The sequence below is a fragment of the Lipophrys pholis genome (genome assembly GCF_963383615.2).
Source record: "Lipophrys pholis genome assembly, chromosome: 1".
Taxonomy (NCBI): domain Eukaryota; kingdom Metazoa; phylum Chordata; class Actinopteri; order Blenniiformes; family Blenniidae; genus Lipophrys; species Lipophrys pholis.
The window spans coordinates 18,161,089-18,186,687 of record NC_137635.1 but is presented as its reverse complement, the minus strand read 5'-3'; the positions used below and the strand labels follow the sequence as shown (position 1 = coordinate 18,186,687).

The 25,599-nt window shown below is 46.0% G+C and overlaps 2 protein-coding genes across 2 annotated transcripts; one reads left to right on the top strand and one right to left on the bottom strand.

Moving 5' to 3' along the window:
- Positions 1-75: 75 nt before the first annotated feature.
- mms19 (MMS19 homolog, cytosolic iron-sulfur assembly component) lies at positions 76-13,270 on the bottom strand. The gene is made up of 31 exons (XM_080482963.1): positions 13,144-13,270; positions 11,760-11,808; positions 11,388-11,488; positions 10,858-10,943; positions 10,695-10,769; positions 9,729-9,798; positions 8,676-8,804; positions 8,530-8,591; positions 8,054-8,140; positions 7,877-7,951; positions 7,647-7,724; positions 7,058-7,196; positions 6,634-6,788; positions 6,289-6,373; positions 5,939-6,064; positions 5,772-5,853; positions 5,458-5,555; positions 5,190-5,336; positions 4,276-4,431; positions 3,817-3,916; positions 3,589-3,691; positions 3,349-3,426; positions 3,148-3,274; positions 2,972-3,078; positions 2,589-2,645; positions 2,297-2,483; positions 2,000-2,082; positions 1,738-1,902; positions 1,604-1,663; positions 1,427-1,527; positions 76-835 (listed from the first exon to the last, which is right to left on the bottom strand). Exons 1-31 carry the CDS (start codon positions 13,229-13,231, stop codon positions 805-807), a joined length of 3,087 nt encoding a protein of 1,028 aa, XP_080339089.1. The 5' UTR covers positions 13,232-13,270; the 3' UTR covers positions 76-804.
- A 1,073-nt stretch (positions 13,271-14,343) lies between these two features.
- ubtd1b (ubiquitin domain containing 1b) lies at positions 14,344-24,618 on the top strand. Its single transcript, XM_080483049.1, has 4 exons — positions 14,344-14,999; positions 22,015-22,242; positions 22,409-22,566; positions 23,890-24,618. Exons 1-4 carry the CDS (start codon positions 14,918-14,920, stop codon positions 24,133-24,135), a joined length of 714 nt encoding a protein of 237 aa, XP_080339175.1. The 5' UTR covers positions 14,344-14,917; the 3' UTR covers positions 24,136-24,618.
- Positions 24,619-25,599: the final 981 nt, after the last annotated feature.

Below are 25,599 nucleotides of genomic sequence, written 5' to 3'. Positions count from 1 at the left end.
TTTTCCATCTGGTGACTATTTAAGAAAACTGTGTACTCCCGTGTCATGTTTACACCTGCGGATGACGAGCCGGAGGATCGGCAGTCCAATCGAACTCTTGTGCCAAAAAAAAAAAAAAAAAAAAAGTTTTCCTTTTCTTACATTTCTCACTTGAAGCTGTTGTGTGCCTTGTGTCACTGTTCATCTTTAAAGACATTTTCGGTCCTTTCTGACGAACGCGGTTGCCATAGCGACTGAACTCCCAGCTGCAATATTTGTAACCGCGTGAGCTGTGCTCCACTCAAATCCTTTTCTTTCTAGAATAAAACTTTTTTTGTTTTGTTTTTCTGTGTGTGAAATGTTTTCAGTTTAACAAAAGGAGCAGATAGTTTTTGTTTGTGTAAATTAGAAAGAAAAGTTTTAATAACATCTTAAGTTAGACAGACTTTGCATTATTTCCGTGGCGGCGGTGGACGAGTCGTCGGACCGTCCGAGTGAAATGAACATGAGTGTGAATAAAAGACGGATGCTGGACATACTTCCCACATAAGTTACAATCTGAATTCGAAGTACATTACACTGCCTTGTCTTCAAAGTGCTCAGTCAGTTGGCACTTGTACGTTCGTAGTTTAGCCCGACGACGACGTTTCATTTTGAGGCCGAGTCGGGACATAAACATTTCTTTGTGCGTTTCATGTAAATACAGACGGTTAAAACAAAAAAGGAGGGAGGGAGGGACTGAGAGGATGAGGAGCTGTAAGCCCAGAGAGGACTGCAGCGCTTCGGTACTTGGTCCTGGAGTTTCCCGGTGGGTTTCATGGAAAATCATCTTCCCCCGGGACTCCCGACGAGGAACCTTGAAGGAAAAATGTAAGAGAAACGTTGAGACACATTGAAAGAATAAATGCTGCGACATTACTGTGTTTTATGGACTATTACTTAAAGAGCCGCTGGTCGAGTAATCGGTGAAGTTCGTCATGAAAAAATAAACACACTGTGCCTTATAGTCTGGAAAATACGGTACACGTACAGGACTGGTTTTCATTGTGTCATTTTTATTCATCCCTTTCCTAAAGGTACAAGAAAATGTACCATACCCCATTTACACAGAAAAGTGATAATGCTGAAGTCAATGTGTGGAGTGGAGCCACTAGTGGGTGCTGTTGGTTGTTTCTCAAATGAAAGCACACGCTCATGCGTGCAGAGAACAATACGCTACAAACATGGACATTCTTATAGGCCAGGGGTCTGCAACCTGCAGTTCTTTTGTTGTGGCTCCCTGACTCAACTGTATGTAAATAAACGTATGTTATAATAGTCATTTGCGAGAGCACTCTTAACTCTGGGCTAAAAGGGGCTCTAAAAAAAAAAAAAAAGTCATGAAATCGTAACCACCAATTAGACGGGGGTGTAAGTACGGAAAACTGGGGTAGTAGCCGATCCTTACCACTCTCCTCTTGCCCGCACCGCCTCGCTCCTCACCAGCCGCTTCCCGTCGTCCAGCGGCTGAGCCAACGCCCGCAGAACCCGCGCTCGAAACGGCAGCACCTGAGTCAACGGGCGATATCCGTTAGACGACGTCCAGAGAAGCGAGAACTCAAAAGACTATGGTGTGATGTTTTACCTCATGCACAGGGAAGAGGGACAGGGCGTGGATGCAGCGCAGTGAAGCGATCCGCACGCTCTGCAAAACAAGAGAAACCCAGTTCACCGCGCGGCGCCTTCACCGAGCGGCGCCGTGCGCGATCCTTCACTCACCATAGCCGGGCTGCGGACGAGGGCCAGCAGCCGGCCGACCAGAGCCTCCAGCTGCTGGATGAGGGCCTGCGGCGGGCTGACGAGGACAGGCTGCAGGCAGGACAGCGTGGACAGCTGGACGCCCTGATCGGGACACGTCAGGGCCTCCAGCAGCAGAGAGAGGAGCTGGACCAGGACACAAGACCTCACGTTACTACCACCGCTTGCGTCGTCGCAGCACTTTCGCGTCGTCGCAGCACTTTCGCGTCGTTGCTCTACTCACCGCCGGTAGCTCTGCCACTTGAACCTGCTTGGGCAACTTGTTGACTATGTTGGACAGAGCTTTCAGGTAGTTGGGCTTTTTTTCTGGTGGAAATTCAGACGAATTAGAAGAAGAAAAAAAAAAAAGACCAATAAGTCAAAGAGGCATTAATAGGAAACCGAGGAGAAGACGGTGGTATTTTGTAGAGACCAAAAAGGAATTTCACAGCTTTCGTACATCGTTCATAAGCTCATTTATTATTAGTTTGTTGTTGTTTTTTTTTTTTAAAATAAAGCCATGGTTTTGTGGCTTTCTCACCTTGCGGTGCGGCGTTGAAGCCCTGCACCAGCTTGGCCGAGTTCTCGCTGAAGAAGCGCTGGCGGTACATGATGCGCACGTCGGCGTGGCTGCCTCGGTTCAGGACGTCGGGCGAGTCGCTCATCAGCAGGGAGAAACCGTCGGCTGCCACCGGGCCCAGCTCGGCGTCGGCGAGCAGAGAGAAGAGCTGCGGTCCCAGGGGGTGTGGGGGGTGGGGGGTGGGGAGTTACCACTTTACAATATAAAGAAGCCAGCTGAATGCACGGCCGGACCGGGCGGGCGTCTCTTTTACCTTGTTTGTGAGTGCTGAGGACAGAGGGTGGTATCGCAGGAGCAGAGCCTTCGCAACCTGGGGGAAAGAGGGGCTTTTTAATGCTCAGTGTTTAGTGCTCCGAGCGTCCAATGCAGGCTGCTCCCATGAAAGATGCTGATTCTATCCATCATCGGCAAATAATATTATCATTTGTCATTCAGAGTGGTTATTACATTTTAAAGTTGTTTTTTTAATGCTACTCTACCTCACTTATATTATTGGTCAAATGTTATGATACAGAGTCGAATATCCTATGACTCGACTGGCGAGTTATTTTTAAAATGGCTGAACCGATTACACCATTAGTTGTGACAAGGTGTGAAGACTCGGACTGAACCGCACTGTAAGTCGGAGACATTTACCCAGATCATGAGCGTGAAGGCCTGAGTGCGTCCGGGCGAGGAGCCACAGTCCAGCGCCCTGCTCACTCTCTCCGTGGTTCTCTTAATGAGGCCGTCCAGGGAATCTCCTGAAACGAGAGCGGCTTTTAACTTGACAGGCCGCAAACTTGAAGGCCCGGAGTCGCCGAGACACTGACCCTGCTCCCTCTTGTTGACCAGCCCCGCGAAGCACTTGGCGGCCGACGTGTAGGCCAGCGGGCGGCTGCATGTGCAGCTCAGCTCCTCCAGCTCGGCCAGCAGCCGGTCCGCCTGCGGCACGTCCACCTGCAGCAGACGCCGTCAGGTCACTCGGCTTTCATGGTAAAACTCACGGGAGGCGCTTTTGAGTGGGGACTTACGCTTCGGGGTAGCGAGCACACGCAGGCCATGAGCAGGCAGACAATCTGAGCGCGGCTCCACGATCCTCCCTGCTGCTCCTGAGGAGAATCATCATCGGTAATGAGCTGAACAAACCCTTCTATTAGCTTCCTTACTCTCAACATCGCCATCAGTTGACCTTCACTTCATATATTCACAATCAGCTCAATGAAAACTCCTGGTCTGTGCTTCAAAAGCCCTCTCATACAAAATCCACAAACCTTGAGCAGCTGGATGTTTGAAGGGAAGGAGTTGTTGGGCAGAAAGGAGACGTCACCATCCAGGAAGAGAGCGACAGCGCTCGCCGCCGTCTGCGCCGCCGACCTGAGGAAACCACAAGCACCTGATGAAAACTTCTCAGAGTGCATTTCGAAAAACAGATCGGACAGACCCACAAAGGAAAATGTACAAAAATGATGCCAAAAAAAAGAAAAGAAAAGGTAACTGACGAGGGCTGCAGCCGGGAGCAGGCGGTGCTCACAACAGGGACCATGGCGGACAGGACCGCCTCCTCTGTCAGAGGACTGCGAGGAGCAGGAGACTCCTCACCTGAAAACAGAATATCCTCAGTCCATTTTACTGGTGTGTGTTTTTGGTCCTGAAAGTCTTGAGGAACAAGATTGTTTAGTTTTCTTTTGCATTTTGTCCCTGCAGAGTGGACGGCTCAAGGCCCTGACTGTTTTTACTCGGGGATCTCACCTTGTAAAGCCTGTTTGTGTGTCAAAATGCTCCAAGTGAGCAAAAAGAAAAAGATGAAGCGAATAGCAATAGCCGATTCAGATTGAAATTATTTTCATAAACGTGCCGTGGTATTTGTAGCCATCGAACAGTTTTTCGTGATTAAACGAGACAAGACAAGAGTTTACTCAGAAGGATGTTTTGGCACTTCTGGCTGGTTAGCTGCTTACCTTGCAGAGCTGCCTGGAGTGCCAGAGACAGCATGCGTGGGATGACAACGTCATGGAAGCATCGCCCCGTCTCCTCCGTGTCCTCAACCTGCTCTGCTATCCTCCGGAGGCTGTGGCACGCAAGCACCACCTCGTCCACCGAGAAGCTACCGCTGCCTGAGAGGAACCAGGAAGTTATACTGAGATGACCATCATCTCTGTGCCTGTGTGAAGAAACTTCCAGAGAAAACCCACATTCGCATAGTGCGGCAGGAAAAATATAAGAAACCTATGAAATCTGTTGTTTTTCTACATGAATTACTAGGAAAAGGAGCATGTGGCATTACACCCCATCTCCATAGTGAAGCACGATGGAGGGAGCATCAGTGTGAGGGGCTGCTTTGCTGCTTCGGTTCTAGGATAGCTTGGCATTATTCTTGGGAAAATCAATCCACAGATTTAAATTAAGAAGAAGCATCCCAACTTCCTCCAGAGCATTGTGCAGCTCTGATCAGCAGCGACCAGAAGCCTCTGTACAGGACTCAATGGCTATTTCACTGGGAATGACTCATATTTAAGAACGACATGAAATTAAATCAAGCATCTCGTATTTGGAAATTTGATATCAATCAGACTATAATTTTACAGTTAATTAAAGCGGAGAATCAAATCCTAGAACATGCAATCCCAACTCATAAAATCCTGAAACTAATCCTTTCCTTCTCGCTGTGAGGCGAGAGCAGCAGCGTCGACATCGCTGTGCCGCCCACCAGTGAGACAGTTCCTGTGAATTCTGACAAAACACTTCGCAGCATGAAACAACTGAAGCAGAAGAGCAGCTTCACACTGCAGCTTTTCATGAGTCAGAAGCCGTTTTCTTTTTCTTTTTAAATTCTAGCACAAACTAATGTTTCCATGATATGTTAATACGTTACCTGTATGTGCTGAACTGAGGACGTCCAGGAGGACGGGTGTGCTCTCCTGAACAACGCTGGGTTGAATGGACACGGCTGCCAGGGCCGACAAACACCGCTGGCGCACTGCATGATGGGAATCTTTTCTGTTGTCTTTGTCCGTCGGCTCTGAACATAGAAGGGAACAACTGGCATTGAGATTGGCTGGAAATCAAGGAAAAGCAGTCGCTACAAACACCTTCAGTCATGGTGGTGCGACTGTGCGGGGATGAAAGTCCTTCCTCCTCACCAGAAAACAGCTCCTCCTTCAGTCTTGGGATGAGTTTGTCGATGAAAGCCGCCGGGTGCAGGGCTGCTAAGGCGCCGGCACTTTCCACCACCGCGAGGCTGCAGGCAGAAATATGACAACGATGTGAGACACGTGTCAGTCAAGTGCATAAAAAAAATCAACTCAATCCTGCTGATTTTCAAAACTGTATTCAAGAAAAGTTCACCGGTGCATCACGGGGGGACACGTACTAGCTACTTGCCGATATGAGTACTTATCAAAAACGGGGCCCAGTCCCAGAAGGAGGAATGTTAAACTGATATCTTGTGCCCTACCAGACTCGGTCCTCCTCCTCAGTCAGCAGCAGTCTGGCCAGGTGATCTACAGCAAGTTGAACATCAGAGTCAGACAGCAGGCCTGCGTGCGAGAGAAGCGGACGCTCAGAACAGCTGGGACACTCCCGCCAGGAGTAGGAAACGTGTTTCCCCTTATTGCATCCCACCTGTGTGCTGAGCCAGCGACGTGAGCACGGAGGTGGCGGTGACCTGCAGGTTGGAGTTACTCTCGGCGAGAGCCGAGAACACCATGGTGCACAGCGCCTCTCTGAAGCCCGACAGCGCGCTCTCGTCTGCAGCCAGAAGGTGAAAGCACGTGAACACACGACGCAGAGCTCACGCTTCATCAAAAGGCGGCAAGAAAGACACAAACAACATGCAACTGCGTCCGAGACACCGCGGAACGAGTTGACACCTGGTTGGGACGGGACTGAGGGCAAATGGAGGGAATAGGTTGATAGGAGGGATATTTATACCTCGGCGAGGCCGAGAGGCAGTGAACGCAGCACGCACTCACCGGGGCTGGCGTCTGCAGACCGACAGATCTTCACCGACTGGACGAATCGCTGGACGACTTCCAATAACGTCCGTCTGTGGGAACACTGAGAGAGAGAGAGAGAGAGAGAGAGAGAGAGAGAGAGAGAGAGAGAGAGAGAGAGGAGCAAAACCAAATGAGAATCAGAAACCGTGAGAGGAAGCAGAGTGGGAGGAAGAAAACAAAACAAAAAACCCCCGAGACATGCAGAGAGGGAACGAAAGGGATAAAAAAAAAAAGAAAAAAGGAGAGAGAGAGAGAGAGAGTCGGTCCACATCAAGACAAAGTGAAAGCTGCTCAGAGGAGTAGAAGGAGCGTGTGACTGACTTGTGTTCTGCTGCTGTACTGCTCGATGAGCGCCGGCATGACAGCGGCCGTCACCATGTGGCTCGCCCTGTGGGAGGCGCCGCAGGCGGCCTGCAGCAGCTTGGCACTGGGCCACACCAGCTTCAGGTCCGGCTCACACAGGTGATGCTTACAGTCTGCAACATCAGGGACAGGAGAGTCCTCATTTTTGAGTCTGAATGTTGCTTGAAGCATCTGAACAACAAACACCAAGTACGAGACGAGCGACGCGACATATTGGGTGTGGAAAAAAAAAAAAGAAAGAAGGGTGGTTGGGGGTTTCCTGCTGAGCTCTCAAAGCGTCTTTACACTGCAAGTAGTTCTTCAACCGGTTCATACATTCACTTATTCATTTCAGATCAGCCGTCTTAGTAGCAGCTTTTCACCATCGGGCGCAGCGCCTCACCTTTGAGGACGAGGTCCAGGAAGGTGCTGAGGGAGTCTTCCGAGTCGGAGTTGAGGACCGAGCGAGACAGACAGGAAGTGAGCGCGGTGAGGGCGGCAAGGCCCGCCGTCTCGATTCTCTCGCTGGAGGTCTGAAACACCTGCGGGCACACAATGAAGTGACGATTAGAAACCATCTTTCCAATCCCAAATCCTCAGCGCTGCACTTTGGTCTACCAGCTCGCCTCGTCCCTGCTACGTGATGCACAAACTGTACAAGACAATTCTAGAGTGTAAACCTAAAGAACAGGCTTGGTTTGAAAGGGCAACCCAAGCTGTGCTGAGGTCGTTCTTTTTTGATGACTGGAATTTAAGTCCCACATAAAAAAAGCGCCATAAAGAGGAATAAAACAAATCACACACTGGCGTTAAGACATTTACTGTTCATGTCCAGACGCTACATGTCAGCAGGGCTTCGCACAATCAGAGGAAAGTTGCCTTTAGATATAGAAATTTAACTCGGTGAAATGACACAACCTACAGATATTAAGGCGACGATGTTGGAATCTTTCCACAACAGTAAATACGATTTAAATGTATGTCTCACACACCTCTCTGCGCAGTGATGACCACAGTCCCTCCAGGAACTCAGCCAGGTCCTTGTGTTCGTACTCCGACACACAAGCTGTCTGCAAGATAGAAAAGTACAGACTGGTAAGAAACCTAAAGTCACACTGACGCACGCTCTGACTGCAATGAGTGATCCGTTAATACACCCGTCCGGTGTGTGTGTGTGTGTGTGTGTGTGTGCGCGCGCATCTTTCTGAACAGAGTTTCTCACCAGAGTCTGCAGTGCGTCCAGCTTCGCGCTCGGAACGTCCGAGTCCAACTTCTCGATGATGAGAGGCAACAGAAACTGCAGGAGCACAGCGGCCGTTAGACCTTAAGCCAGATTCAAGTCTCTGCGGGTCGCGAAGACGCATCGAATGGTAAGAGTTGTGCTTAAAAACTAGGCTACCTCTGCAAATTTGGGAGTCCCGGTGAGGACGGCCCTCAGAGCCAGGATCAGCTCCTCTTTGGTGATGCCGTGGGGATCGTTGGGAGGCTGAAGGAAGCAATGACGTAAGCAATGAATATACACTCTATCGCCTTACTCTTATCTTAATTTCCTATTATACAAATATTAAAGTGGCTAAAGAGCCAAATCAGGGCTTTTTGAGTTGGCGGAGACCAAAACTGGAGCTCAAACAGACCATTTCTACAATTGCGAAAGGTTTTATGGACTGTCGATGACGTGGTCGCAGTCAGTCTCATTAACCCCACATCAAACGAGCGCATTGTTGCCGACAGGCAGGCGAACGCCGTCTCCCCGTTTCCTGAACAGCGTCTTTACTGGAAGCCACAGGAAGTCAGTAAAGACTCTTCTGTTCTGCAAACGCTCTGCTGCTTGCGTCAGTCACCTGGACCTACCAGCTGAGTAAACAGGGGACTTACCGGGCTGAAGTCGATGGGGAAATAGCAGGAGGTCACTTCGAACAGCTCCTCTGTAAATGTACCTGTGACGGCACGCCGGAAGTTAACAAGAGGCCTGACGGTTACGTGAGCTGCATTTTGGGGGGGGGGGGCCTACAGGTTCTCACCTAGATTGTATCCTCGGTGAATGAGGTTTTTGCCGATCTGGAATGCTAACAGCAGGTTGCGGGGATCCCTCTCCCCGTCCATTGACTGAACGAACCCGAAGACAAAGTCGGCGCCCAGACCCTTCAGCTCTGTGGGAGAGGAAAGCAAGACGATGTCTGCCGAGTGAGAAAGACGTCCTCAACAAGGAAGGAAGTGATGCACTGGTACATAGGGAGGAATTAAACAATGAAGAACAAAGAGCTGGAAGGACTTTAAGCGTCGGTTTGGAAATACTTAACAAATGACCAGAAATAAAGAGCCAATAATAAGTCTTTGTGGAAAAATACAAATACATATAAAGCAATTATAAGGGGAATCATAAGTAGATAAGTGACGATTTCATTAAAAATGTTCTTCAAAATGAAAAGTGGCTTTTCCGGATTCACAGAAATTCTCTTATGGCAACTTTCAAAAAGGTGGATAATATTTTAGTTTCATGGAATTAACTTAAAATCAAATATTAAGCAAACTAAAAATGGCAGTGTGGTGCTGGTGGACCTCCCAAAGTTTTCCAATTTGGAAAATTTGATTTAATCTAGCAATACAAGTTTGCGCCACAAGACGGTGTATTGAGTCACTCAAAGAAGCAGCAGGGGGAGGAGTTTTCAAACTAATGGCTGGAGCTCTTGTGGAGTGGTTATGTCTACATGATCAGCTGCTACACATTATTTATGCACTGAAGAGGGACTAAAATAGCCATGGAGCCAAAAACTCCCAAAGCCAGACGAAAGGGACCGACACAGAAGTGTCTTCATAGTGCCCCCTAATGTACAACAGAGGTATGACCTCACTTTCACAGAGTGCCCCTCTAATACAGCCTCACGGTTCATCATCTATCTGGGGGGAAAAAAAGCAAATCTAAAGGGCCAGGGCAAGAGACTACTCAGATTGTGTATAAGACTGTACGAAACCAGCAAATGTTAGACAAGAGCAGCTAAACTTTGCGGTGTGGAGTTAAGCTATTATAGTCTTCGTCACTTTTACTTGTTTAAAGCCTGCACGTTGTCTCTTACCAGCCTCCCGCGTCTCCATGAGGTTGATGAGCATGTTGTAGACACACGAGCGCTCGGCCAGCATCAGAGACTAGGTGGAAAACACAGAGATCATAAAAGCTCCTGAGATGAGTCAACTTCACTTCAAAAGCTCTAATCCGATCCCGTTTACACGACAACCTTGAATTGCTACGAACGGTGACCGTCAGCTATAAAACCACTAGGTCCCAGGAGAACATGGACTGGGTGTCGTGACACTCTGGAGGAAAACATTGTTCTTATCGTCTTTCTACTCGCACATGTGCAGAAGATCTACGCTGCAAATTTTTTTGGACACTTGCCAAGATTTGAACTACTGTTTTTAGACATGATAGAAAATGTTGCTCGTTTCAAAAGTTATCTACTTATTTTTAGTCCTTGATTTAAAAAAAAAAAAAAAAAAAATCTTAAATCTAGATTTAAAAATCTTATTTCAAGATTTCCTTTAGTGTTTATATGTTATGTTTGGGCCACCTTTTTTGCAGTGTATTTATGTAATTACTACGGTCGTGGTGAGCATGCGCAGTAGCAGTGTTTTCAAAAAGAACGTTTTCAAAAAGTTGCGCTTTCAGTGGTTTTGAGCGCCAGTGCCATGGAAATGGACGCCCGAAACGCAACGAACGTTTTGCATTTTCATTTGAAAACGCTGTCGTGTAAACTGGGCTTTAATCATGTGTGATTGTGTGCATAGGGACCACAAAGATTATTTACAACGTGAGGTCAATGACATTTGCCATTGTAGATTTTTACACTTTCATAACAGTTAAAATGACCCCAAATCTAACGAGGTACTATGCACAAACCCTCCAGCTCAATCATCTTCCGTCAAACTTTAGTCATAGCTCAAGTTTCAGGATATAGTAAGAATCGCTCCTCCATGCAATCATGTCAAATCGCAAAGGACGACATTAAAAGATGATTAGATATCTTCCACTATGTCAGTCTCACCTGCACATGAACGTCCTGGAACAGAGACCTCAGCATGGACACGGCAGAGCCCGGCGGCAGCGCCGTACACTTTGTCTGAGCACACGTTAAAAACACAAAGCCGTGAATCTCTGCCGTCACCTGTTCCGTTTTGTGTCCGACAATCTGCGACGGGCAGGCTCACCAGCGCTCCGAGGCCCTGCAGCACGGCCGGCGTGATGACGTAGTGATCCTTCAGACGGTTCTCATAAAAGGCGATGAGCACCTCCACTGCAGGGGACGCCACGGAGAAACACGACATTAGATATTAAAAGTCTTAAATTGCTTAAACAACTGAGAAAATCAGCAAGAATTGAAAACAAAGACTGAAACTGCCTGTAAACACATTTATGCAGATGAAGGTTTATTAATGTGATTATCACCAAACAGTTCAAATCTCTGTATCTCTGACTGTGCCTATGAAATAGTCAGCATCTATCTATCTTTGAAAAAGGTTCTAAACCTTTATTTGAAGTCTCTTTCAGAGAAGGCCCTCAAACAACAGACAGAGCAGCTGGTAAGCATAGCCCTGTCCCAACGTTCTGGGGAATAGAATCTTTTGCTATCAAAATCTGACATGTCGTCCACGTTCCAGCGGACAGCGGAAATCATCTCGTCCTGTTTCCATCCTCTGTGGAGTTTGGACTTTTACAACAGGACACAGCACATGTGCACCTTCTTTCTCGGTCAGCTCGCCGTAGCACTCCCGTAACACTTCGGAGAGAAGCTGCACTCCTCGGGCTCGAGTGTGAGGCTGCGAGCTGGTCAGACTGAGTCTAAAATAAAGAAAAGACAATGAACGACAGAGTTGGACGCTCTTTCAAAAAAAGTTGAGCTTTCAGTGGCTCCGAGCGCCGCTGTCGCGGAAACAGACACAGGAAACGCGATAACAGTTTTGCGTTTTCACTTGAAAACGATGTTGTGTAAATGAGGGCAATCCCTGTGTGGTATCAATAAGGTTAAATGTTTCAACGTAACTTCACTGAAAAGCACCGGTGGTGTGGCCATGTGTGTTTATGTTGGGGGGGGGGGACAGCGACGGCTTACCCAAGGGCTTCCACCAGCTGCAGGACCGTAAACTGTCCATCTTTCACACCTGAACAGGAAAAGCAAGGTTTGGTCAACAGTCATGAGACGCTACGACCCCAACGCCGATAACAAGGTCATCTCTGGTGGGTACGATCGGATTAACCCGCAGGTTCAAAGGTTCTGGTACAGCACCCCGGATAGACAGCAGGGGTCCTCAAGTCACGGCTCTGGAGCCACATGAGGCTCTCTGAAGCTATCAATACATTTTAGGATGAAAATCATTTCTATCTTAATTTTCTTTGAGTTACACACCAGACTCATATTAAAAATGACTTATGACTCACTACAAATGGCTTTTTAGATAGATAGATAGATAGATTTGATAAAATGGCAAAAATAGCCAAAACCCAAAGGAAAATGTTTGACGGGAAAAAAACCACTGAAATTAAAATGGCAAAAAATAATATAAAAAAAACTGAAACTGTTAACATGTCTAACACAAAAAAGCTTAAAACACTAAAAGAAAAAAAAAGAGTTTTAAAAAAACAGTAAATCAGCTCAAAATGTAAAAACAGCATTACACATTAGACAAACAAGTTGACAAAAAAAAAAAAGGAAAACAGCTGAAACCACTCAAGATACAAACAGGTAAATAAGATTAAGATTTATAAAAAATGGTTTAAAAAAAAATCAAACAGTAAAACAGTTAAAATTTCTACAATTTCCAAAAAAAAACACCGTTTTAAAACCTCCTTTAATACAGAGGTGAAACTGCTAAATACAGCAACAAAAACTACTAAAAATCAATTCGAACTGTAAATTTTACTTTATGAAACTTGAGTGCAACAAAGTTTTTGTCGGTCCTAACGTGTTGCCTTAATTCTTCACATGTTGTGTGGCTCCAGAGTCATTTTAACAAGTGGAAAGTGACACAAACTGATGTTTTCTTCACTGGGGGTGCAGACCAACGACCTGCATCTGACTGCAATGCAGGCTCCTCAGTGGGCTTTATGAGGAGCTTTGTGAACACATATCCATTAGATCCACAAATACTGGAGCAGGAGGAACATCTACACAACATGCAGGTTTGACTGGATCCAGCTCAGGGTTCATTGACTTCTCCAGGAACACAGGAACAGCCGCAACACGCGGTGATCCTGACACGAGCAGCATTTATATTCACGGTCCTGGTTAGTTAGCACAGAGTAACCCGCAGGACGAGCTGTGAGATGTGAAATAAAATGTGAAAGTGGCTTTCTGTGGCTTGTAGCCACAGAAAGGATGTTGGGTAGCTAACTGAGCTAGTTACCCTTCCTCGGCTTTTGCCCGAAATGAAAACGCCTCCCCAGTCCCGACATGCTCTGTGAACCAGCGGAGTAGAAAGCGATGATGTCTTGTTTACCTTTGGCTGCATCTTTCGCCTTGCTGTCCTGCAGTCCGGAGACAAATTCCTCCACCAGAGACAGCAGAAGGGAGCTGTCCGCAGCCATCGTGCTCCGCTCTGTCTCCTCCACCACTGCGCATGCGTCAAAACTTTGCCCGGAAATACGAAACCCATTAATTCAACAACAGCAAATAATAACAAAAAATTTCGTAAGCTAACAACACAAAGTAAACATAATGCAGATTAAATAACATTTTTGGATAAACGTAAGCACAGTGTTAAAATAAAACTCTGCCATGTTTTTATTGCTGCTGCGTTCACGGACTGTCGTTAATCCTTTACGCATACACACTCACACAAAAAAAACACCCATACCAGCATAGTAAGATAACTCACACACACACACACACACACACACACACACACACACACACACACACACACACACACACACACACACACACACACACACACACACACACACACACACACGCACATAATGTATCAACATACACTTTAATTACCTGTTAATATCAGTTGCACATGCAGACATTGTTTTCACTCATTTGTTGTTTTTTTTAGTTCCAGGACTTCATATTTCCTTGTTTCAGTTTCAAGTCTAGTTTCTTCATAAGAAAGGCAATGTACTGTTACTTGAAGCTTGACATTCAGACAGATGTTGGACACACAGTGTGACATCCACTGCAGACACCCTTATTACTGAATAACCTCAATCCAGAACTGAGAAAAATTACAAACAATCTGCATGATTTTGTTTGTACACCAGACTAAAACAGCCAAAACGTTTAGAAGAGTTAAAAATAATATTAAAAATCTAATCAAAAAACAATCAGAATTCCGTTTTATTTCATGGAATCCACAAAAATTGTAAGTTGACTGCAACTTCAAAGTCGGAATTCCGACTTTATTCTCCAAAGAATTATTTTGATAAAAACAAATCAGGACATTTCTATTTGTCTTTTCTCCCTTTTTTTTAAGGTGGCTCCAATCCTCCCCCTTACGGTCAGGACCACCTAAAATGTCCTATAGTAAATCTGACACTACTTTTCAGCTCACTTCAGTTTTATGGGATTAAAATCAGAATAAAAAAATATTTATGCTGCCTGACCCTTTTAAGACGGCTCCTCCAGTTTATCGACATTCATTCGTGATTCGGTTACGCCGTGACGTCAGAGAAACGAGACCTACCTGCGTGCTGACGCACAGGCGTAAAAAGTTCGCTCGCACTAGCTCCCCGCGGCTAGTCACCTTTTTACCAGCAGGGAGGGAAGTAACACTTTAAACAGAGTGGAAGCCCGCAGAAAGTGCGGAAAAGGAGCCGAAACTCCACCTGGAAGCGCGGCCCGGGAGGAAACTGGAACTTTTGCAGAGCGGCTCGTCGCGCTGCGGACACGATGTGGAAGTTTGTGTCCACTGTTGTTGTGGGAGCTAGCTGGCTAGCGCCGTTAGCCTGTTAGCGAGAAACACAACTAAAACTCAACTTTACAGGACAAAAAGCGGGTAACAGGCGCGTTATAAACGCGTTTCGATTTCGGCGGCCAAACTCATGCGACTCTGCTGCGTGGCGACGAGATCGTGTGGATCGCGTCGTGCTGGCGTTAATTCGCCGCAGCAATAAGGTCTCCATTGGAGCAAACGGATGAGAAAACGTGGTTTTACGACTGCGACCTGTCCCCCCTCATCGGACCCAGTTCACGATCCTGCCCCAGCGATGGACCCCGTCCTCAGCCAGTGAGACCCCGGAGGGAGACGACCTGCAACCCGCTGAGCCATGGGAGGATGTGTGGGGAGGTACTGGGAAGGCTGGGAGGACACACAGAGCCGAGGCTCGTCCAGGAACGGTGGACGTGGAGGTAAGAATGTGTGTGTGAATGTTATGCTTCATGAAGTAGCAGAAAGTTAGGAAACGCCTGTTCAAAGTACGAAGACAGCAGACACGTCTTGTCCACACCTCGTGGTGGAGTGAAGACTCCAAGCTGCACATGCAAAGGTTACCAAATCAACTAAAGAAATGATGCTGCAAATGCAACTTGGGGCCATGTTGTTGAGCATAAACGTCAGTCTCCCCCAAAATATAGCAGAGTTTAATGCAACAGCAACACGTGTGTCTCAATTTAACAATTTAACCCTAACATTTAACAGATTTCCAGTTGCTCATTGTGCATGCACTCATTTGAAGTGTCCTGACATTATTCCAAGTAGCTGTAGGGAATAACCATGTCCAAAGTTGTTATTTTTGCAGAAGATGTAAATGGTAAATGGATTTCACTTATATATAGTGTTTTTCAACCGCTTGAGCAGTCCCACAGTGCTTTAAATCGTTTTTCACTTCTCTACATCTTGTGTGAATGTGATTGAGTTGCACATTTCTTCATAGTCTTCAATATCCCAAAAACATACAACTAGTGTTAAATATTTCTATAGATTGAAACTTTAACAGTTTTGAACCGTAAGCCCAATGTAGATGGCTGTCGGGTTTCTGAGGGGCTGAAACGTGGAGGCTGCCCAAGATTCATTCTATCCGGATGTGTTTCACTCCGGCTGCACACTCTAACTCCAAATGCATCTCAGGTCACCGCTTGTCATTGGGTTTCACATCCCCGCTCATCTTTGTTTTGTGCTGAGAAACTGATTGCAGCTCATCAGTGGAGCAGAGGGCCATACTGTAAAAGATCCTCCATGTCAGACTTGTTTTAGTCTTCAAGTAACGATGGCCCCTTAGCTCATCCTTACCGACGCCTCCAAAGTTTGCCGTCTTTCTTTCCAGACTGATCTATTGCCTCCCAGAACGGAGGGTGTCTGCAGCCATTGGCACGCATGTTTTCATAAACTAGCCTGCCTGCAGGAGGTTTATGATGCTACTTTGTTCGCTAAAGCCGCGTCATATTTCCAAGTTAAAAATGTTCCCGTCGTGAAAAATTGCACAACCGTAAAATAAAAAGGGAAGGACGTTGACTGGTTTTGATCAGATAGTCACGGGCATATTTGTCATGCCAAATGACATATGTTGACTCCTCTGCTGATTATGCAACTTCCTTTATTCTTACTACCTTTTGAAGAGAAATCCCTTTGTTACCACATCTAGGGGTGTCAAACCCATTTTAGTTCAGGAGCCACAAACAGGCCAATTTCACCTCGAGTGGGCTGGACCGGTAAAATAGGGCCATAATGACCCTTAAATCAAAATTTTAGTTTTTGGCAGGGATGCACCGATACCAATGCCGAATACTACGGGACGTCATGCGGCGGCAGCGTCCGCCGCAACCAGAGAACGAGAGATGTCGGTGGTTTGTAGATTGTAGATCTGCCAAAGTATCAAGAGGAGGTGAACGCTAGTTCGTACAGCACCAGCAACTTAATCACCAGTGACATTTGGATCAGCAGAGTTATCCTGATGTGGCTCTTTAGGTTAACTACTCGGCGTCTAACTCCGAGCTGTGCTACATGCTAAAGAGTTTCAGGGCGCACACACCAACAATATCACATGCTAAAGTAGATTAAATTGTGACTGATATACTCATTAACTCAGTGCTCAGTGTTTCCTTGTGTTTGCTACTCTAAAGACTTTTTTTTTTTTTTTTTTTGAAATCAATGTTTTCTTCCTTTTTTTTTTTTATTATTACATTTTGCTCGTGGTTTGTCCGCATCGGAGCCTTTTTTGGCCCACAGGCCTTACGTTTGACGCCACTGACCTAGTCGGTTGTCTGTGTGTGGTGCACCCGCCAGCAGTCAAGCGTTTCAACAAGATTGAAAAAACTAACATTTCTTCCATTCCTCTTGACTGATTCATCCAACTCCGAGTTGCGGGGTGCTGGAGCCAATCCCAAAAGGCTATGGAAGACACGCCATGGACAAACATCGACTTAAAATCTTTGTCAACATAAGGCTCAAAATCACGTTTTTGGACATTGGGATGAAACTAGACTCCCTGGAGAAAACGCTCAAATGCTAACGCCACACAAACAAACCTGGACTTGAACCAGTGACATTCTCCAATGAAGTGAGAGTGCTAAACACTTCATTTGACCAGCCAAGCTTGGATTCCCCCCCCCCCCGTTTTTCTGGATAAATTCCACCTGGATTCGGTTTCATATAACTTGGTGATTTATCCAATGTAGTTAGCCTGCTCCGGACCAGGCTAACAGGAGAGATTGCTTCATTTTACCTGATCTCAGCTTCTGTCTAAAAATAACAATACAAAGGAATTGTTGAAGGGAGAAAAAAAAACCATCTTGCAATGACAATCGTAGGAAAAAAAACCAATCCCACCACAAATAAGAAATGTAAATGTTTTCAACAATTCAGCAAGTTATTGTACTTTTTAAAAAAATTATTTGTTTTTATGTTCCACTTTTTCAACAATTTTTTTCTTTTTCTTTCCAAGATGACATACTCAACAAAAACAGTCCTTTCTTGTGGCACATGATGTTTATGGACGTTGCTGCGTTAACATTATGATTACATATTCAGCTGCTCTGCTATAATCTGCTTCCTTTCTCTCCTCTGTCATTGTAGCGGCCAGATTGTTCTTTTTGGTAAACTCCTTTTCACGTGACCGTCAATAGCTGTTGGAGTTCAGTGACGTGAAACGTGTATTCTGCTCCTGGTCATAGAGTCTGTCATTTAACTTAAGAAGAACCATAAAGTAGGAGAGCGCACGCTTCCTCCCAATCCTGCTCGTTCAGGTTTATGGGTTCTGTACATTCCTGGAAGGTAACGCTTTCCTAATAAGAAACGTTGCCGCGTTTTGTTCTCCTTCCTCTTTGATAATGACACACAGAGTCCGAGCCGTTGCTTCAGCACTCAGCAAGAGTAAATGTTATATTTACAACCAGACTAAATTGAATAAACGGGCGCCTCGCGGCTGGACCGGCAGGAGTCGTGGATTTCTCTCGGGACCCGACACGTGGCAACAATGGCTCCAATGACAAGGACCATAAGTAATCCGGCTGAACGTGCGTGTCATGTTAACACCGAGTAGATTGACGGAGCTGGTTATGATCCAATCGGATTCCATGAAAACGGCACATTCGGTTGCTTCATTCGGTGTTAATCTGAGTTGAACAATCTGACCCCTTCAGAGGAAATAATTCAAACAGACGTTTGTAGTGGTGGCCTTTGGTGTTGAATTGAAAATGCACTGGTGTTGGCTTGAGCAATGTTCATAATTTAGCTGCAGAAATAGAATAATTACAAGATTTTGGTTCTCTATTTGATGCTGTCCTGGTGGTTTATTTGCCCTCTGGTCTTAATCCATCCTCTACCATTTTGTTAAGTTCATGGTTTCAGGGTGCTGGAGCCAATCACCCCCCCCCCCCCCCCCCCCCCCCCGCCCCCCTCCCCTCATGTGATTTTGTTTACCCCGAAACACTCCAGTCCCACCTGGTCTGTGGTGATTACCACAATGATACGCTTCCATTTGACTTTGTCAAAGCTAAAGACCTCAGGATTAATGACCAGAAACATCCCAATTGACTTTTATCTTTGTTACATCACAACGATTTGTTTCCAGACATCGTTGCTGAATGCAGAACATTTGTCGTTCACCATATTTTCACAGCAAAATACCATCTTTCCCGAATTGAGAACCTTTTAACTTCTCTTAACAACAAGTGTAACAACAACGCTCTTCCCTGTTCAGCCCAGTGCTCCCTTTACTGTAAATCTAAATGTCTGTTCTTCATTTGGATGCAGGTTATGTCCCCTTCGCTTGTTACCGATTGAAAGTCTTTGCAGGCCAATCTTTTATTTTTTCCAGCTGGGGATTGTCTCCATTTTACATCAGAAGAACAAGAGGCTTTTTTTCTTTTTTCAAGATTGATCCCAGCTTTGTTTGGTAGAAAAAGAGGGTGTCGATGCAGCATTTTTCTTTCCTCGGCAGCGTTCCTGAACTGACATCTAATGTAGCAATGTAAATATGGTGTTGAAAGTAATTTTGTGTTTCTGTTGATTTCGCTCGAGCGGCTTTTTAAAAGTCAAAGCCATCGCGGCCGAGTTTGCCCTGGCTTGTGGTCGTTTTCCCACCCCGATCGGTATCAACAGAAACTCAGGAGTAGAGCAGGCTTCGCTCAGAAAGAACAAGACGAATCATGTCCGGCCGCGTCGGTGACGGGCTCCTCTTACGAGACTGAATCCTCTCGGCCTGACTCACCCTCATGCAGACAGGCACGCAAAGTGAGGACCAATGCCAAGTTCACATGTTTCTCATTTTATGTCGCAGTACTTTAAATTCGTCCTGCTCACTCTTCTGTATGATGGAGGAGTCAGATCGTGATGACGCTTCAGTAACCTCACCTCTTTCCATAGGTAGTATGTGATCGCAAGAAAGTACCTGGGAGTGGATTTACAGGCCTAAAGTACCCATTGCTGATAGACAGAACTTGGAAGTGAATACAACGGTAACTTTGGACTTGCAATAAGTTATTTATTAGGCAAAACTTATGTTACTGCATTTGGAAAAACCCAAGTAACCCATCTGTCGTATCTGTTACGCCCACTTTATACAAGGTAAAATCCTGGGGGCTCAAGCTCTGGGGGATCCTTTTAAACCTTGCAAACCATTAAAAGCAACACAAAAGAAAATATGACAAACCAAGTTGTGGTAAATCTATGTTGCATGTAAAGGCATTGTATCAAATAATCTCCGGTGGCGTGCACTTGAAATGCATCAATGGATGTAGCTCATGATACTGATAACTTCAGGCTCAAGTGTCTGTTAATCCCGCCTGTTGGCTTCTTCTTAGTTTACATTATTTTAAGCTTTAGTTTGTTTTGAGTCCTGAGCTCAGTCCAAAAGAAGCATATCTTGTTGCTATTTTGGACACTGTCTTTGTCAGAAACAATTTGAGGACTTGAACACATTTCAGAGTCCTGGCCTGAAAGGTTCCCAAAAGTATCTTTACCGATGCATGAGGTGACTTCTTGAAGGTATGGAGGCAGACTTTATCTTCGTTTGCAGAAAGCTGAAGGCACCGCTGTGGCGGTGAGATAATGCTTCTTTATGGGCGGCGAGAATGTAGTCGAACATTGACTCGGTATGCGTCAAGGGCGCTTCCCCTCCATCCACTGTGGATGTGCTCCAGCGCAACGCAGAATAACAGCCCACTTTCACCGTTTGCCTCATGTCAGGGGAATGTGTGAGCCTGTTAAATGTCTTTACAAGGCCAAACCCACATGATGCTGGGACTGAGCGAAATGTCAAAGAAGTCTCCTGTAGTACAAGATAAAAGCTGGTACGTCGTTCTCATGCGGCGTACATGAAATCTTTCCTTTATATTCAGGAATACACTTCTGCTGTCGCCTCCTCACCTGCTTCTGGGAGTCCCGTGGGATGAAAACACCCACATATTTCATAGTGTGTGATGCAGTATTTTATATCTGAGTTTTGAAGCAACAAGGTCAATCTCTGCCTCACTCGACCTCCCTCACCCCTCAAGTTCTATGACCATGGTGTGGTTCCTGCAGGGTTGTGGTCGTCTTTTGCACACAGTGTGACCCTCTCAAATTCATGCACTTTTCTCAGTACTTGCCAATAAGAAGGTTTCCCATCTTTATATTGAGGTGGGTGTAAAAGCCTATCAAAAAAACCATCTTATAACTTAACACCAACAGTTTACACAGCACAAAACAAGTTTTTATAAAGACAATCTATCTGCCGTCCAATTTTTTTTCCCTTTTGCTCCATGATTCTCGCTCCTCTTCCACTTCCGTAAAAATGTCCCTTAAGAAATACTGAGACACACTAAGGGGCTCCCTGTCCTGCGTTTTCACTCTTGGAAGTGTTATCACTTAAATTGGGCCTAAATATCTTGTGCTTTTTGGCACACGGTCGGAAAAAAAATAAATTCCTAAACTTGTTGTAACCTTTTTTCACTTGAGACCTAAGGTCTTGGGAGTATTATTCCTTCCACACCTTCTGCATCACAAACATCCTTGGGCCTTGACTTCCTTTTTGTAAATCCACAGCTACAAACCCCCACGTATCTTCAGTGGGTTAGGGTTAGGGTCGGCCACGGCGACGAAGCCCCGTTTGTGTCAACTGGGATTTACTCTACGAAAAGCTAATCCTACAGCAGCGCGCGTCCTCCACATTTACACTATAAATAATTAGTTTGAAAGAAAGAAAACCCTCTGGATGAGTGCCGTCTCCTTTTCTAAACTCTTTTGGCTTATTCAACTCTGCAGCCTGTGGTATCTCCGCCTCCCGGGCATTCGCTTACACAGGCTTGCACATGCAGGTGATACTCAATTTGGAATTGAACTGCATTCTGTCAGCAGACGGCGACATAGCCGACACTCGACTCGCACTAAACGCACGTCTCCGCAGCGGTATCACCAATCTGCATGGGGAGATCACAGGGAGGACGCTACTGTGGGCAAACGCTTCTGACTTTTGTTTTGTCTGACGCGCTTCATCCTCACTGAGTGTGCCTAGTGTGAATATTTCATGGTGGGAAACACCGGTAAGGTTACATTGACCGATACAGGCGACGCATGCTTCATGCATATTGCAAACTGTGAATGACCTCCTAATTTTAGATTGGGATGACATGTCGGGGTGGAGTAGGATGTTCTGTGTCTCTGGTGACGGCTTGCATGTCTCTGCTGGCAGCGCTGCTCGTGACATGTTGAGGGACGAAAACACAGGATTGGACTGTTTTCTTCTTGAGCCGGTTTATTGGCACCAGTCTGTAATCAATTTACACTTTTCAATCGTGTGGCTGCACAAGCAGAGTCTCGGATTTTGAAACTTGAGTTATCAGTCTGGTTTTACATTGATTAGAATGTCAGTGATACTTAGCGGATAGATATAGAAAACTGTAATTCACCGAATTGTACGGTTGTGAAGGATTCTTCTTCTCACCGCAGGACGGAACGAGCCTCTGAAGAAAGACCGTCCCAAGTGGAAGAGCGACTACCCGATGACGGAGGGCCAGCTGCGGAGCAAGCGGGACGAGTTCTGGGACACGGCGCCGGCCTTTGAGGGCCGCAAGGAGATATGGGACGCCCTGAAAGCCGCCGCCGTGGCCCTGGAGTGCAACGACCACGAGCTGGCCCAGGCGATAGTGGACGGAGCCAGTATCACACTGCCACATGGTGAGCACAAACGCATGGCGCCTAAGTATAAATGGAACGTTTGGATGAGTATGTCGTTATGAAATTAGAAGTCAAACTTGTGTAATATTGAGCAAAATAAAACAGCATAAGACTAAAATTGGGATTCGGTAGGTGACCTCATGTTCTGGCTTTCCTTCCCCACCAGGCACCCTGACGGAGTGCTACGACGAACTGGGGAACCGCTACCAGCTGCCGGTCTACTGCCTGGCCCCACCGGTCAACCTCATCTCAGAGCGCAGCGACGAGGACCCCAGCGACAGCCCCGAACCCTCGGTGGCGACCAAGAAGGAGTTCCAGCTCAAGGTACCAGCACCGCTTCAAGTCCTAAAACAGTAAAAACGTTCACTGGATGGCGCTATAGGAGTTCCCCTCTGCTGAACGGCCACTTAATGGAAGCTTTTAGTGACGTTGTACTTTCTATAACCGGGTCTACTCGACAGCGCAAATGAAAAATAAGACGAAATGGAGAGTCTAAGAATGAAAATAAGATTCAAAGGGATTCTAAGAACTATAAATTCACGTTTTATTATGTGCAGCGTAACGGCTGCTTGGTTTAAATTCTTGAGTTCACTATTTTTCCACGTTTTGTAGATCGTATGAAAATCTAAAGATAAACTGGGATTAAAGTCGGAATCAAAAGGTTTCAAGCCCCAGTTTGTGTTTCCACTAATCCTCTCCTGTGGAATGAAAGTACACTGGACCAGTATCGGGACTTTAAGGACGAACGACTTTGGTGTCTTACTTTCCGCCAATGTCCGACCTGTTTCATGCTGCGATCATTCTGTGTTTTCTACCAGCCAAACTCTGAAAACCAGCCTGAACCTGAACCTGAAAGACACAGACTCTTCTAGATTAAGGGTCCAGACTTTTTATTCATTCAAGGATACTGAATAATGTCGATCAGTGGCTTCAACTAAATTTACTCATAATTATTCTGTTTGATTTCCGATCACTCGGCGTTTTTGAAAACGCAACGATGCTTGAAACCACGAGAAATGCAAGTTTTCGAAAACTCTAAAGTGTAAATGGGAGAAAACGCCCAGGCTTCATCGCTGTAGAAACGGTTTTGGTATCATCACAAGAACAAACGGCATGAAAATGTTCTCAGCGTTTCTTTTGTTTCTGTGTGAACGGACTTCGTTTTCGAGACGTTGCCATATAAACATGAAGCGAAAACGCAAAAAGCGATACGTTTTCACTTGAGACGTCACATAAGCGGGTCCAATAAAAAAACGTCTCGTTACTTGTTTTATCATGTAGAATCTTGTCTTATGTCTTACACTTCTAGTATATATATATATATATATATATATATATTCATTTTTACTTAAAAGGGGAAAACTTGGGTGACTAGGTTTTTTCTAGAGAATTATTAAGAACTTTAAAATTCTGATGCCGTCGTCAGTTATGGTTGTAATTCACAGAAAAGCTTGTAAAGGCCAAACAGAAATGGCGCCACCGAGGGCGTAGTCTGGCTGTGCGGCGATGGCGCTCAACACCGCCTGTATCATAAGATATCAAAACGAAGAGATTTTCTCACACCGTAGTTTCACTGAAAAACGTGACAACCTGGGGCGTCTGCGTCCACCTGACCGCTGTGGCCCTCCCCGTCTTGCCCCTCCGCAGGTCCGCCTGTCCACCGGAAAGGACGTGCGCCTCAGCGCCGGCATGGCCGACACCATCGGGCAGCTGAAGAAGCAGCTGCAGGTCCAGGAGGACATCGACGCCGGCCACCAGCGCTGGTTCTTCTCCGGGAAGCTGCTCACGGACAAGACGCGGCTGCAGGACACCAAGATCCAGAAGGACTTTGTCATCCAGGTCATCGTCAACCCGCAGGCCCTCCAAGCGCTCAACATCCCCGCCTCCGAGTAGCCCCGGTGGGGTTGGGGGTGGGAGGGGGGGGGGGGGGGGGCCTCCACATCCTGGAGGGCTTATTTGTTTGGACAATGGCTACTGTTACTAAAGGAAAAAATCTGGACTGTGGAGGAACAAAATGACTCTGGAGTGGAAAGAAAAGAATTGAGGGAGGAACTGCAAAGGGCCGCTTTCCTTCCGCGCGCCGCCTCTCAGCGATCCAACCACTCGAGATGAGCTCCACGTGCACGCGCGCGTGCACACCCGCGCGCACACGCTGCCTCCGAGTGCCAACGGATAAACTGCAGGAGTTCGTGTTGGTTGTGAAGCACATTACTACTAAAAGACATCTGGCAGAGTGTGTGAGCATTTTTATCCTTTCTTTTTTTTTTCTCTCTTCCTCCTTTCTTTTACCGAGGAAATATTGTAAACTGAGCTTTTTTTGCACATTCAAAGATTATTACTATACTTTTGTGGTAGTTTGTGTGCCTTCTACAAGACAAAAAAGAAATCTGGGGGGGTTTGATGTCTGGAGAGACGGGGGGGTGGGGGGGGGCTACCACTCAGGCCCCCCCACCCCGCCCCCCACCCCTTTTTTTTTTTTTTTTTTTTTTTTTCAGGAACAAATAGATATGTCTAAGCTATATTTGCTGCCTTTAACAGAAATCATGTCGATGATGTGTCGCGCAGACTACAATCCAAGTCGTAGCTTAAAGGACCGGTGTCAGGATTTCGAGGGATCCATCTGCACGAAGACCTAAAATGAACGAATCTCGACGTAGGAAGGGCTTTTCGGGAAAATCCCCCGCCTGCCGCAGGTTCTTCCGACACATTTGGAAGCGGGATTCGTGCCACTAAATCCTTCGGCCTCGTCCTTTTCGACAGTATTCCCATTCCTCGAGGGGAAGAGCTCTGAAAGGAGCAGCTCAACACTCAGACAATCACTTCCAAACATGACCGGTATCGTTCCTTCTTTCATCACCTGGCGAATGTCGATGCAGTATTTTTTTTATTATATTTTATTTTTTTCCAGATAAGTTTAGTTTTCTGGTTCTTTTCCCCGTCTGGCGACTTGGCAGAGAGCGGCGGATGAAAAAGAAGAGTTTAAAGTATTGTTTCCGGAAACCTCATAAAGTGTTGGTGATGTTACCGTCGTGGGTTTGAGTATATTTAAATTACAACTGAGCCATAAGCTTTAGAAAAGGAAAAAAAATAAAAGTATGTTAAATCTAACATGTAAAGTTGCATTTGGGGAAATGTGGGAGTCTTGGAAGTTTTAGACTTTCGAGGGAGAAATTATTTTATATGGATGTTTATGAATATTTCCGCGATTTTTGTTTCCTTTCAAAAGAAGCCAAAATCCTATTTCCAGTCGGAAAGAGTTTATTTCAGTACCAAATCCAGTTTGATCTCACCTGGAAAGCAAAGCTTCCCAACCGGTTGGTCTCTCAGCCTTTTGGATGAGATTTCCAATCGTCAAAG

Bases quoted from the DNA above. Each gene is read 5' to 3' on its own strand.
- ubtd1b (XM_080483049.1), top strand. From the start codon at position 14,918: ATGGGAGGATGTGTGGGGAGGTACTGGGAAGGCTGGGAGGACACACAG. The intron at 22,243-22,408 runs GTGAGCACAAAC...CTTCCCCACCAG, and splicing joins CAGTATCACACTGCCACATG to GCACCCTGACGGAGTGCTAC. The intron at 22,567-23,889 runs GTACCAGCACCG...GCCCCTCCGCAG, and splicing joins AGAAGGAGTTCCAGCTCAAG to GTCCGCCTGTCCACCGGAAA.
- mms19 (XM_080482963.1), bottom strand. From the start codon at position 13,231: ATGGCTGCGGACAGCTCCCTTCTGCTGTCTCTGGTGGAGGAATTTGTC. The intron at 11,809-13,143 runs GTAAACAAGACA...TTTCCTGTTCAG, and splicing joins GGCGAAAGATGCAGCCAAAG to GTGTGAAAGATGGACAGTTT. The intron at 3,427-3,588 runs GTTTGTGGATTT...GATTCTCCTCAG, and splicing joins CAAACATCCAGCTGCTCAAG to GAGCAGCAGGGAGGATCGTG.